The 14,607-nt window shown below is 39.5% G+C and overlaps 1 protein-coding gene across 8 annotated transcripts in view; it reads right to left on the bottom strand.

The window, feature by feature from the left end:
- Positions 1-14,607, bottom strand: part of UTRN (utrophin) — a 392,954-nt gene that overhangs the window by 124,826 nt on the left and 253,521 nt on the right. For 7 of the 8 annotated variants that reach the window (XM_030021907.2, XM_030021906.2, XM_041125129.1 and 4 more), the window contains 2 exons: positions 13,119-13,291; positions 7,782-7,938 (listed from right to left, as the gene is read on the bottom strand). In XM_030021907.2, coding sequence (XP_029877767.1) covers positions 7,782-7,938; positions 13,119-13,291 — 330 coding nt within the window. Of the gene's footprint in view, positions 1-2,232; positions 2,252-7,781; positions 7,939-13,118; positions 13,292-14,607 lie in introns of those variants that run through there. The other variant, XM_041125132.1, reaches the window with a different exon arrangement.

Below are 14,607 nucleotides of genomic sequence, written 5' to 3'. Positions count from 1 at the left end.
GGAGTAATCCCTGCAAGCTCTATTCCACACCTTGAATGACAAGTGAACAGCTTAGCTAAATACAGTAAGTCTCTGTATCAAAAATTTATCAAAACAGATCACAGAAAAATAAAGGATATTTGAGAAGATTCAGTGATTATACAGAAAGCATCTCAAACTGGTTTCAGAATGGAAAGGCATGAGCAGGACAAATGGTTTTCAGCTCTACCTGATAGAGGTTATGAAAGCACCTGAAAAAAATATGGCAATGGCCACTGTATCATTGTGGCTCTCTAGCGGTTCTCTGCAGTTGGAAAAACAAGATTCGCTGCTGCCGTGCCGGTGGGTTTTTTACTGGCTCTCTGCCTTTGGAAAAACAGACCTCAGCAAAAAAATATTTGCATTCAGAGAAATGTCCTGCCTCATTTCCTTGTACCAGTCCATTTCTGTGTCCAGCGTGGCAGGTCATCTGTTGATGTACTGTCCTTAGGTTTCAGGTAATACCGAGCATTTTTTAATGCAATTGGAATACCATTTGATCTTAAAAAAGCATACACTAGACTGAAACGCCTGAACACTTTACTGGCCAGTTACAGCTTAGAATAAAGGTCTTGGGAGTTTCATTGACAGGTCTCTGAAATAATTTGCTCAATATGCAGCTGCAACCAAAAAAAAAAAAGCCAATAAAATGTTGAGCATCATCAGAAAGGACAAGACAAAAAGACATTGTTTTACTACAGTATAAAACATTGATGCAACTTCATCCTAAGTATCACATGCAATACCAGTCACTACACCTCCATAAGGATATAGTGGAGTCAGAAGAATGCAGTGATGAAGAACAGAGGTAGTTAAGGGAATACAGTAGCTGTCTTATAGGTAGACATTAAAAATGGGTCACCAATATGCTTGTGCTCCATCACCTTCACTGGCTCTGCACATGGCTTACCCTTGAAGGTCCAGCCACAGCCAGTCATGGGCTTCCAGCTCAAGACACAGGAGTGGAAACAGATGGTCTGGTACATCCTAGTGCATCAAGGTGTTCTGAGATTTCATTAGTAGTAGATGGGCTACTACTAATAATGATGGAAGCAAAGTGATCTTTTGGGCTGTGAGACAAGAAGATATCGGAGAAAGAGGCACTAGACTCATCGCAGCCTTTTAAGGGACAGAGAGAAATGCTGATCACTGTGCTGTCTGTGCTGTTTCTGCAGCCTAAGCCTGATTTCTATCACACACATTTCCCTGCACAGCAATGTCAGAACATCCTGTTAGATATTTGAGGATAACTATAAACCTTCAAGAAGAATAGGCTTTATTCAGCGGTTTGAAAAGGACCCAGTGAGGTCTTAAAAGTTTATATAGGAGTCTTTAATTAAAACAAACAAGACACTGGATCCTCAGAAAAGAGCAACATGAGATGTATATACTGATAAATAGCTATATCAAAATGATAGTATTAAAAAGGCAACCCCATAGAAATATTTTATTTATTGTACTGAAAAAGTGCTTATCAATTGTCTTTTCCACAGTAAGACAACCTGCTTTACTCTGCATTAGTGATAGAATATTTTGTTCTTTCATTCTCCAGGTTATTTATTATTTTAAGTACTGATCCATTGCAACTTTCTTGACTTATCACAAGACAATCACACTTCTGGGAACAGGCTGAAATACAGCCAGAAGCAACATTTTTTTATCAAAGTTAAAAATACCTGCACTGACATCCTAATTTAACACTTCATTCTTTGTGCCATGCTTTTGTTTACGCATCATTCTTTTGGAGAAATAGCCCAGGAGAGCAGAGTGATACATACCTGAATCATTCACGTAACACACAAATCAGTTTGAGTAAATGCTTAGTGAGCAATGGCTTTAAGTCAGACGGGTCCACGTGAGAACTCTCATTTAACTTCAGGCATTAACTATACTCTTCCCTTCCTAAAACAAACATTCCCACCCACAATTTCCACCTCTTCCTCCTAAACACACCTCAAAGAAAAGAGTCTCAGTTAAAGCTTAATGAATCTTACTGTCCTTGTACAGTACAATCTCTCTTGTTCACCAATAACCAGCGTTCAGAATTCTCAAATATGCAGAGCACTTAAAACTTCAAGAGTCCTTACCAAACTCCTATCCATTACGAGTTTACTTAAGGAACTCTCAAACTGTTCAGTAATGCTGATTGACTAGTGGGGAGGAGGCTATTCCCCCTCTTGATAGAGCATATAGTCTTTGAAAACACATCCTTACTTCGAAGAGCCACTTCACAGCAGCATGGTACAGAGTGCTCGAGCTCCTGCTTCAATCACACCCCGTCCATCGGACCAGGTTGCAACTCTTCCTCTAAGCAAAAGGCCGTATTGATCCTCCTCTTCCAACCACAGACTGTTTAATTCTCCTTTCTCACCCCCTCACAGCTCACATCTCAGCCAAAATTAATATTTCAGCAACGTAGCTGACCACCTCTATGCAGCACATATTTTCTGCATGCTTCATGTCTTACATGATGAGATGTGTAACAAATTAATAAAGCTCTTTCTAGACTATAATTAAGAGCATAGACTAGGGCAGCGCTGATATCATAATACTCATCTTTTGATTCTTATAGTTAATAATTCCTAACATGGAAGCAAATTTTAAGACAGACAATATCCAAGAAAAACAAATTTAGAATAATTAAGTAGGAATTAATTTAAGAATAAGCCCATTGCCTGAAGTCAGGCAGGCACACCGAAAGAGCACAGAGAAGTTAAGGCTAGAAAAATGTTTTTTTTCCTCACACACTTTTCCTGCTGGTAAAGAGAACAATGGAATTACAGGCACCCTGAAGGGATAACAACAAGTAGAAAGCAGTTTCCAGTTGGCTATGCTAACACTTTTGATAAAGTAGCAATAGCTAAGTAAAACAGAAAGAAATACTTGCAACTTTCAGCATTTGATTACTTTAACAAACCAAGTCTGAAACATGAAATACATAGGCAGTAACCCCCCAAAAGTTTAAAGAGTATCTGAAAAATTAATGACCCATCCATAGACATAAAATTACTAATCAAACATTCACAGGTCCTTGGCCAAATCATTCTGAGCTCAAACGAAGCTAAGTTAAGCATCTCTGTGTTCCAAGATGCATGCATTATTTAGCATTAGCTAGACATTTGTTCATTTATGCAGACAGATGCCAACAGGATTTATGTGAGAGGGTACCCATTTCTGCTTAATTTGAAATGTCCTGTTCTCTCTCTGAAAGCTAAGCCACAGTGATGTATATCATTTTGGCAGTCTTTGTATTTTAGCAAAAGCACACTTTCAAAAAGCTACAGTCAGGAACTCTTCCAGCAGAAAAGCGGCATACCAAGCTCTCAGTGCATATCCAGAGAACAAGGTGTCAGCATCTGCAATCGCCTCCTCTTGTACACAGGCATGACTCTAGATATTTCCGTATGCACAAAACCAGACACTGATTTTTCATGGTACTTTTGTAGCTCTCCTTTTTTGGCAGAATAAAATATCCACATAAGGGTGTTTTGGGGGGATTTTGGTGGTGTTTGTGTTGGTTTTGGTGGGGGGCTTTTTTTGCATGTTCTGTGCAGCTGATCAAAATTTGCATCACACGTTTTAAAATCCTAAATGAATACTCATAAGGAAGACTGGGAAAGAACAGAATGACAGGGAAAACCTGAGCTGTTAAGGACAAGCAACAGTGAGAAACTGGAATTATGGAAAAATACTGGCAATAAACTCTGAAAAGGCAGCTGCCTTCACTTTCTTTTCCCTATAAGCCATTCCCTGTGCCAGTATGTTCGCAGATGAGTTTTCTACGCTTCAGGAGACTGAATGTACCCTCAGCTACAGGTATGCTTCAGACAGATGACTTTTTAACTCAGGTACTTTTAAACTTCCTTCCTCTCAGTGTCCTGAACCATTTACAAATTTTCCAGTATTCTTGGGACTGCCACCACAGCCCACTCTCAAAGACAGAGAAATTTTGAGAATAATTAAAATAGGAAATTCATGCTCCCTTATTTAAGCTTCCTCATGCCCTGCGCCCTGCAAGACACAGAGCACAACTCAACACCCAGACAGGATGTCCTCATTTCTTGACTGTGCTTAGCATTTAGTATGTGATAAGACTATGAACTACTACAGATGGTGGAAATTTGGCTGAACAACACAAAAATCAGTCCAAGATTTATAAATATTTGTTACATCCTGAAAGATTTCTGTTAACCTGGAAAATATAGGCTAAATCTGTAGCCCTGTAGCCCTGATTCAGGTGACTAACACTATTGTGGGTAATGTTTGTTTTTAAAGAGTAGGAGAATGATTGATATTTAAAACAAAAACAAGTTTAAAAATCAAATTGCAAACCATTTATTTCTTCCTGTCCAAACAGACCTCAGTAGCACACAAACAATGTGAGCTAACCCAAACTGTCACATAATACTGTACTTTTTTATCTAGCACTGCTGAAGCTCTGAGTGGGGGAGATATTAAGGGAGGGAAAGAGCAATAAAATTAGTGCCATTAAGCTGAAGCAAACAAGTCATCATTTTATATATCTGAGGGGAAAAAAAGTGGGTTAATAAGGAGAATGTTTATTGATAACTAGAGGCAAAAAGCAATGCTAAGACAAGAAGGACTGAGGACAGGAGATGAGACTATCATGGGCACACATCTTACAGGGCTGAGCCACTGTTTCACCACTTAAGAGTTTGAAGTACCAGTAAGGACAAGATCAGGTAAGCAAGCTGGAAATAAGAGCAAAGGGATCACAGAGAAGTGGAGATAAAATGAGGTATTGGAACTGCTCAATTTGCACGAGGACAACTTCAAAGTAACACTCAGATGTGGAACTAAAGGAAAGAGGAGAGCAGAGGCACCCAACCCTTGCTCAGGGAGGCTGGGGAGAACCAAGTAGTTGATTAAAAGTAAATCTTACAAATAACATAAAATGCTTAGAAAGTTTAACATTTGAAGAAGTGTGCGCACAGAAACATTTAAAGACATACCAGGACAGCCAATGATGAGAGGTGGAATAAAGGGAGTATCCTGGAGAGTGAGAGAAATCAAGTCATATCTCTGCAATATTTATCCAATACAGTTGCACCTCAAATCTACACTGAAAACTCAGCTTAACTCAGGATACATATTCTAAAAGGAGCGCCTTAAATGCAAAGCAAGGGACACCAGCCAGTGATACCCCCACAAGGCACAGAGCTGCTGGCAGTGTGGAATCACTTAGTTATTTTATGAAGAATCTGCTGTCCAGCTCCCCTCCTCTGGCAATGACTAATAAGCAACACTTCAATAGAAAGTGAAATACAACATGCTAATAATTCATGTTTGGTATTGCACAGTATTCATCACATGATATATGGGAATATCTTGGTCCCTACCGAAATAACTGTCAGAAAATAATCAACCAGTCATCATCTAAGAAATATCCGCAATTGAATACTGTGCTCTTGCTTGTGTGGGTGTACAAAAAACAAGGTGATGCACAGTGTCACCCTAACTTTGTGTTGTTGAAGCCCGTTAATACAGCTTGTATTGAATACTTTAAATACTGGACTGGGACATCTATATCCAATATTCACAGTGACATTGCAAGAATATTGCCTTTTTGAAAAATGAAAGAATAACCTCTGAAAGCTCCTGAATGCACATATTAGAGTCTTAACCTTGACACATAACAAAATATCAGTTATTCTTTAAACATAAACATATATTCTTTAAACAACCCAGCGGTGTTCTCTCCTTCACACTACTGCAGTTCACTAGTGACCTAAATGAGCCATCCAGCAGCACCGCTCCTAAATTTTTCTACTTTGGAATGATGTATTAAAACTACCATTTTTATAAATCGATTTGAGATCTTCAGATGAGAGGTACTAGCAGTTTTATTTGTTATTATCATGCTGTATTGGGTCTGGCTGAGATGGAGTTAATTTTTCCCCATAGTGCTGTGCTTTGCATCAGTGGCTAGAAAGGCATTGATAACACAGCAGTGTTTCGGCCACTGCTGAGCAGTGCTCACACTGTCTCTCCAACATGACCCCCACAGCAGTAGGCTGCGGGTGGGTAAGATCTTGGGAGGGGACATCACCAGGACAGCGGAGCCAAACTGACCAAAGGGATATTCCATACCATATGATGTCTGCTCAGCAATAAAAGCTAAAAGAAAGGAGGAAGGAGAGGGAGGGGCATTCATTATTACAATGTTTGTCTTCCAGAGCAACTGTTACACATGCTGAAGCCCTACTTCCCGGGAAATGGCTGGACATTGCCCGGTGATGGGAAGTAGAGAATAAATATTTTGTTTTCCTTTGCATCCATGCACAGATTTTGCTTTATTAAACTGCCTTTATCCAGACCCATGAGTGTTTTCCATCTTATTTTCTCCCCCACCCCTTGTCCTGCTGAGCAGAGGAGTGATAAAGCAGCTTGGTGGGCACCTGGCAACCAGCCAAGGTCAAACCACCACACATGCATATATTATAATCTAGCATGAGACACAAACAAGACCTTAGAAAATGACCTGTAGAGATCTATCACCTCCCACTGACCTCCTTCAAAACATATTTGGATCTGTTCCAGCCTTTTATTGCTCTTTGGCACTAGTAATCCACCATTTGATCATTATAAAACATTCACAGCAGATGTGCCTACAAACAGAGCATGATGATTTAAGTGGATAAGAACAGGAAGAGATGAACTCTCAAGAAACAAAGATCCTGAGTTTATGCTAATAACTTTATTTTAAAAGACTAAATTAAGGAGAAACATATGCAGATTTCCTTAAGCTCTTCTATTCTGGAGTTAAGTCTCATAGGTGTTACTCATGTCAGGCTACTTTTAACTGTAGTTCCTCAGAGTATTCTAGTAAGTATTTCTGCATTACTGTGTTTTCCCAAATTCATTTTTTGCCCTCACTAAAAACCACAGCAGAAGAGACGTCAGTGTTGTGTTGGCAGAGGGGAACATAGCTGTTATACAATTAGCTATATAAAGCTGCATTTATTCTCTTTCCCTATTTACACCATACAGAAGAACAAATACATTGATAAGATGGAACCAGCTTTACTAGAATGATTTTGTCCAATGGCAAATATGTCCTAACAATTACTGATCAGTTGGTGAGACAGACTCTACATTCTACATGAATGAAGAGATGTTGTGGATGCAACAGAGTTTTTTACTGCCAAAAAATACCTAGGAATTAAAACCCTATTAGGTACAAAACCGGAACAGAACTAGCAAAACCAGAGAGCTGGAATAGCATGTTATAGTTACAACACTACAAGGCACAGGTAAGTTTTAGTTCTCAAAAACCATTTCTGAGTCATCTTTGCAGTATAAATCTGCATGGGGCGCAGGGGCTGCTATTACTGGTCAATTTAGTAATATGTAGAAAGCCACTTTACATAGTTTTACTGAATTTACATTGAACATTGCTTTCACAATTCTTGTTCAGTTCTTACTTTTGTATGCCTTGCTTAACTTTACTTAAAGTAAAATAGCAGTTCTACCTGTAGGAATCCAAAAACAACTGGAAACATTAAAAAAAAAAAAAGTGTTTGGACTGAACATATGTATCAGAAATCCTTTAGATGAAATTTTATAGAGAGTCTCTCAGTCGTACTTTACAGGGCAAGGTGGGGAAGCAAAAGGGGTGGAGACCTAGAGCTTTTTTCTAGAAATTAGTCACTAGGAACTGTTCATCATTTCTCCCATACTCAAATTTGCTTCATTCTATTATTCACAGTAACATATTTATCTATAAAACTTAAGCAACTTACTCTGCAGTGGTCATACTGTTGCTGTAAGGTTGGAACATCCCCTCCAATAGGCATTTGCTTTTTTAGTTCTTCATCTTTCGCATTCAGCCATTTGATTAACTCTTCCAGGGATGTCAGCAATCTGTTCCATTTCTCTGCACTGGCCTCCAAGTGAGCCCTGTGAAACAACATAAAAGCATCTTTAAAGCCCTGAATAGCAAAAAACAGCACAGGAATACAATAAATAAATAAAATTGCTCCATCGTTAAGATAGGAATGTTTCAAGCGTTTAACAGCAAAGCAACTCTGTGTTAAAAAAGCCTCTACTTCAAAACATTTTGCACAGTGAATCAAAATAAACAGAGGAAAAATGGGTGAGCAGAGACAAATATGTACCTGATGTTTTAACTTATCTAAAACCTTGAACACTGTACATCTAAGCAACATAAATAAATGCTATGTATTGTTGTGACTCCTCCACCACAGCGCAGGAAGTACAAGTGTCATTTTGTGAGCTAAATCGCCGCAAAACTGAACTCTTTCATGCCAGGACCTTGACTCTTCAGCAGCAAAAGCAGCAAGTTCTCCCAGCAGTGATCAACAGAAAATTGCCTGTGCTGCTGAACACATCAGTGACACAGATTATTTAATATATCATCTTTAGTTGATGGTGAGTTACTAGAGAATTAACACAGTGAATCTGTCCCTCACTTTAATTGACAAAACCCCTGGATTCCATAATACCCTTTTCTATCATTTTCAAAAATACCTTGACTTGATGGCTTCTCACTGCAGTGCCTACACAGCTGCGGGGAAATCTTTGGCAGGGACCACCTACTCCTCTTTTACTGCAGTCGTTCTATGTTATGGATTCGAGACCAGCATGTACTTAGTGTATACCAGTAAACAACAATTTCCTTCTCCACACAGGTGATGGAGTAGAGCTAAGTCCTTTTCAGTGTAGTCTGACACCAGCTCTGCACCTTCCCACCCCATTTCTGACAGATGAGTGAACTGAACTTTACTATTGTTTCCTACCTTTTCTCTTTCCTATTTTGCACATGGTTTTTTACCTTTTTTTCTGATTCACTGTAACTCACATCTTGAAACTTTCACCTGGCTTCTCTTGTGTTATCATCTCAAATGGCATTTGAGTGAATGTTTGGGACTGATATGACAATGGTAGCATTGAAGGGGTGATGTGCTGCAAGGTTAATTTCAAGGCAAGCTTAGGTTTGGGTATGCTGGAATCTCCCAGGGATACTAGGATAGATGAACCAAAAAAGCAGTCAGTAAGAATGTATGGGAGGGAAAAAGATACAAAGGAAAAAAAAAAGGATAAACTAACTTTAGGAAGAGGAACCTATTCTCCTCCACTCCATTCAGGGAAGCGCTTAGGTAACCACTTGGCGGGGGGAGAGGGTAAATACTTGCTAGAAGTGATGTTTTACTGCTTACAGTTTTGTGGATCATGGTTTCTGTCATCCCTTATTGTTCTCACTGATACCTTTCTCTCGACACTGAATTCAAGCCAGCTGCTTGTAGCCCGGGCCTGAACAGCTGAGCCAGTATCCTGCCCTGCAGTGAATTACAAGCGAGCTATTGCATATGCAGTTATACGTGTACAGGGGAAGAGCATCCTGAATGCCTTGGTTTGCAGACCAGCAAGCTCCTGAGTGAAATGTACTGTCTTAGCTCTCCTGGCCTATTTTCAGAATCTCTATTCATCATGATTTATTACTGTATCTAGCACATTTAAGCAGCTTTCACTTCTCAAAACTGGCACTCTCTAATTATTTAGTGGAATTCTTCTATACAAAATGAATTGGAGTTTTGTAAGGGGGCAAAAAAACCCTGCAACTAGTTAAAGGGCAATTTAAGGGTGACTCACTGTTAATTTAACATACAGTGCAATAATATTAATAGTGAAAAAAACTAATTTGATATTAATGTGAATGATATGACATATGATACCAGATTAAATGCATTGTAATTTACCACTGAGTACTCACATGCATGCCAGATTAATGACAGTAGGAAAATACCACTAGCACATGGTTTCAAAGTCAAGTGCAAGCTAAACCTGTGGGGGTAGAGCCATAAGAGGTGGGAAGGAAATGGACTACACTAACAGGGACTTTAAAATTCTTCTCTGAATACACGGTGAGCTAACCTCTCTCTTCAAAGGTCAGAAAGATGTTAAAGGGGAAAAAAAATTACACAAGGGAAAATGTATCACATCAGCCTGTATTTTTCCTGAATGTTACCCTTCTAATCTTATCAGAAGCAATACTGAAAATAAAGAGAGAGATACAGCAGCAGCTGAAGAGTGGACACAAGCATTCAATTCTCCTGGGGAGCACAGACACATGCATTCAGTAAACCCCATTCAAAGCAAATGCTGCACAGGAGCAAGGGAACCAAGATATGCTCCAATTTGCATTTCAGTGTAAAGTGTTAGTATCGCATTTACATTTGTCATACAGACATTATCAAAGAGAGCCAATAAACTATGTTGAAGTTCTGAAATGTTTCTTGGGCTGCTTTGCTTTCAAAGACAGGATTTCTGGTCTTTGTTTTGGAATTGGTACTTCTATTGATACACAACCTGCAAACAAAAGTTCAGGTGTTTGTGCTCTTGTGACGAATGAGCAATCTCCAGGGATTCACCACGTCAGGTGGCAGCTTAAGAATCTGCTCTGATAAAAATATAAGTCAGTTACAGATGATTGTTCAGGTCTGAGCACTGGTTGGAGCAATATTCCCCAGCATCAACCACCTGGTATTCAGAAGCACTCCTAAGGGAATCCTGGATGAGCTTAAAAACCACAAATGCTCCCATCCAGCTGACCAGACTGAGAGCACCCCTCCGCCACCCAGGCTGAATAAAATCATCCAGAAGAGCAGCAACTCTGACATAACTCCCCTTCTGTTGACCCCGAGAAGCTCTCTTCACAGCTGGAGACCTCCTCAGCTTTTGCTTCTGCTATGGAGGTAACACTTTCCCTGCTGAGCAACAAGGGAACACATGGAATAAAAAAAGATTGGTGGGTGGTCTAAATATAGAGAGTTCTTCTCTGTTTCTCCCATACTTTTACCTCTAACCTCCCCCAAACACTAACACCCTCACACCTCCTGCTCCAGCAGAAAAGAATCTCTCCTAAACATTTGACAAGGCAGACCCACACAAACCTGCAGCTTTGTTTTCTTCCTGGGAATAAGATAATAAAGAGAGAAAAAGAAAGAATCGTCTACGAGTAATTTCAAGGAGAGGTATAGTTCTCTCAGGTGGTGTCATAGTCACTACAAGTACAGGTTTAAGTAGTTTCCATGTATTTAAAAATAAGTCACAAGAGTGCTGCTTTTTCAGTTTGGAAACCCTTTAGTTACAGTAGCAAGGAAGTAAAGTCAACGCAGTGACTAGCATCGTCAGCTCTGAGGAATGACGTGATGAAGAAAAACTCATGCTATGCCCGAGGGAGAGCAGCAACTAAAAACTAAAGCAACTAAAAATCAACATAGTCACTATGTATACATAGCTGAAAATATTCTAAAAAACTTTAGAGAAACCTTAATTTAGAAGCACTATCCCAAGCCAAAACCCGTAACAAAACAATCAGATTTTTCAATCATCAGCCCTAGCATCTAACACTGTTATATGCTGTACTCACAAGACTCTTCCATACAGTTTTGCTTTCCAATTCATCCTTGAAATAAGGTACACCAAGAAAGCAAAAGCTGAAGGCAAACAGCGACATCAACACACTGACATCCTATCAGATCTATGATTTGTTATTTCCCTATGAAGGCTTTCGTCACTCTTGCGCAAGTTAGAAAAGTGAACTGCAGTCAAAGAACAGGGCAAAATACCTGAACTCGGAAATGCTACACTCGTTTCACTGGTGACTGAGATTTGAGAGGTTAATTTACTTCTCTCATATTTGCTCCAGTATTCTCTTCCCTGCCCATCTTCTACTTGTAGCTCAGTGATGTGGCTCTGCAGCATTGCATGTACCAGCAGAGTAACACAAACATTGCAAACATACTGCTGCCCAGTGGGATGCACACGCCATATCTACGCAGAAGTGAAAAGATGAGTATGTATTCAGAAGAGCCGGTACTCCCACTTTTTTGAGCATTCACTGCACAATCGCTGTCTCTGTATTACTGCCTTGGAACTCACAGCTGGCCAGGGTAAAGAGCTTGAAGGCCCTTTTTTTTAGCCATCAATTTCTCCCAAATTATGATCAACCCCAGGAAAGGCCAAGCAACTGAATTGTTCTTGCTAGAACTCCACAGCTGCTAAGTTATTATCTTACAAGCATGTTTTCATCTTTCTCTCATGTTAACTTATTTGAGTAGAGCTCATAATAGCCCAAGTTTGACAGCTCTTGCCTTAAACTGCTTGTGTGGTGGGGCCAGTCTCTGCAAGCCTCCACATTGAACTGCTTGGTTCCTCTGATTCAAGCTCTGCCTGTGGGCTTTCACAGAGCTGATTTACCTGTTTCACTTAACTGTTTAGCAGGTTGGTGATAGGATAAGTGGAGATGAAAACTAAATCTCACATTTTCCCCTCTATCTCACTCTTTCAAACTCCTGTGCCTGAATTCCAGGCTCAACTCATTTTTCCGGCCTTTGGAAAATTCATATGAAGGCTTAACATTGTTCTGTTCTATTAAAAGAACACTTTCCTTTAATCAACAAGCAAGCAGTTGCAATTAAAAGCTCTAGAAATTCTTCTCTACCTAATTCATTTTAATGTGGAATTTTATTCACGTTAATAAATATGGTAGTATCTACTGCCAAAATGACATCACAAAGATTTTAACAGTGACTACACTTGGACAGTCAGTGAGCTTGGCACTGGTAGTGTCAAAAAATTGTAAAATGCATTCCTTGATTAATATGTGTTTTAAAACATTTCCTAATTGAATAGCAGCAATAAAAAAAAATTTACTACCAATATGGATTAAGACATTTAAGATGCAAGTTCTATCAAATTATTCATTTCAGTGGTAAAAACAAAAACAACAAATCCCTTATTTCTCCTCACAGTAACTGTAGATTCACAGAATTACTTCCTTGACATTGCTATCTATTTACAATAAGGTAAGATTCAACATACTTTCTGGAAAATTTAGTAGAGATTGGCAAGTCACAACTGTGCGGCTCTGGAGAGAGAAGACCAAGTAGTTAAGCCTGCATGATGAGCAAGTACACCAAGTTTTTATATTTGTGCTCAGGGGTCCTCTACAGAAACAAATAGAGATTTCACTTCAAGGCTATGGTCATATTTCTCAGGCCTTTTAGAAGACAGCAACTGTGCCCCATTCATGTCTTGACATTTTCATTACTTACCTGATGTTAGCTGACTTTGCCTTCAGGTCATTCCAGCGGTGGTTCATGTCATCAAGCCGGTGCTGGAGCAGGGCAGCTTCCTCAGAATTTCCCAAGGCTTTCACCATCTTCTGTCTGTTTCCATCAATGCTTTTAAAGATGTCATTGTGGGCATCGATCTCAGCTTGGATGTCCTGAAATATCAGCAAGAAAAGTCCAAACATCTTAGTTCTCTAAATAAAGGAAGGGAGAGCTTATTCTTATTAGTACTCCTAAGCACTAGGACAGAGCATAGTCCGACTTTCTTGAATGACTCTGAAAAGAGAACCAGAGGGGAAAACCTGCAACCCTATTAACATCATTATAAAAGGTCTAACTTTCTTAAGTGTGAGAAAAGGAGTTTGAAAGTCATCCTTGACTGTGAAACAGAACTTAGAACTATAAAAACTAAGTTCTCTGCATGCTTTTGTAGCACTGAAGGTAACTAGCTGTCTACTGTGCCCCCACACATTTCAGACAGTGCAGCATTTGCAAATACTAGTAGAAATAGTTTCCTGCTCACAAATTACATAGATTCAGCCTTAGTTATGTTGTCTCCTTCCTTTCTGAAATAAAACATTGCAGAAGCTTTACACAGCCCAGCGAAATTCAAACTCTATGTACTGCTTTAGGTCATATGCAATGAAAGCTTTCAACTAAAATCTATGTCCTTAAACTGCAGCTAAATAACTACAGCTACCACAAGACCATTTTTACAATTAAACTACTGTACACCACAGCCTGCGATATATGGAGAGGTAGACATAAAACAGCAGGATGTATTATAATCTGAATTTCATAGTAAATACTGAAAAGAAAAAGCAGTGCTTGTGATTTCAATTCAGCTTACTCATTTCTCCTCCCCTTAGAAATTAAACATATTTTATTCTCTGATCTACCATCTGCCTCAAGAAACACATTACAGATGTTGTCTTCATCTAACTGAGCACAGTATTATTTTTAAAACACATTATAAGAGCAAACAAAACTTCCTGCATCGCCACCAATGCTTTCTAGCATCCATACATCTATGTATACTCTAATAGAGCAATGTAAATATGTGGAGTGCCAGGAGGTATACTGGCTGTCTCAATAGGATTAATCAGTGAAGATTGTGACAGGAACTTGATGCAGATGTAAATAAACTTCTTTTGCAAAGGAAGACATTCAGGAACTGAAATCCCTTAGAGGTTTTTATTCTTCCAGACAACTCCTCTGTAATCTCCATCTGTTCACAGGAGCAGGAAAGGAGGGGGCTCTCGTACCTCCCCATCCTCAAGATGCAGCCCTACATCTTAGAATGGCAGCTTACACATCTACAAATGATAGCTGGAAACAGTGGAAAAGTAGGTATGAATCTGAGACAGCATGAAAGCTTTCTTCAGGTGGGGAAGAAAGCAAAAAGAAGGATACAGCTGGAGAAGTGGGGGGAGGAGAGAGAGAGAGGGAAAGCAGGGATGGGGGGGAAGGT

Source organism: Aquila chrysaetos, chromosome 8 (genome assembly GCF_900496995.4).
Source record: "Aquila chrysaetos chrysaetos chromosome 8, bAquChr1.4, whole genome shotgun sequence".
NCBI classification, from domain to species: Eukaryota; Metazoa; Chordata; class Aves; order Accipitriformes; family Accipitridae; genus Aquila; species Aquila chrysaetos.
This window is presented reverse-complemented; position numbering and strand designations above follow the sequence as displayed.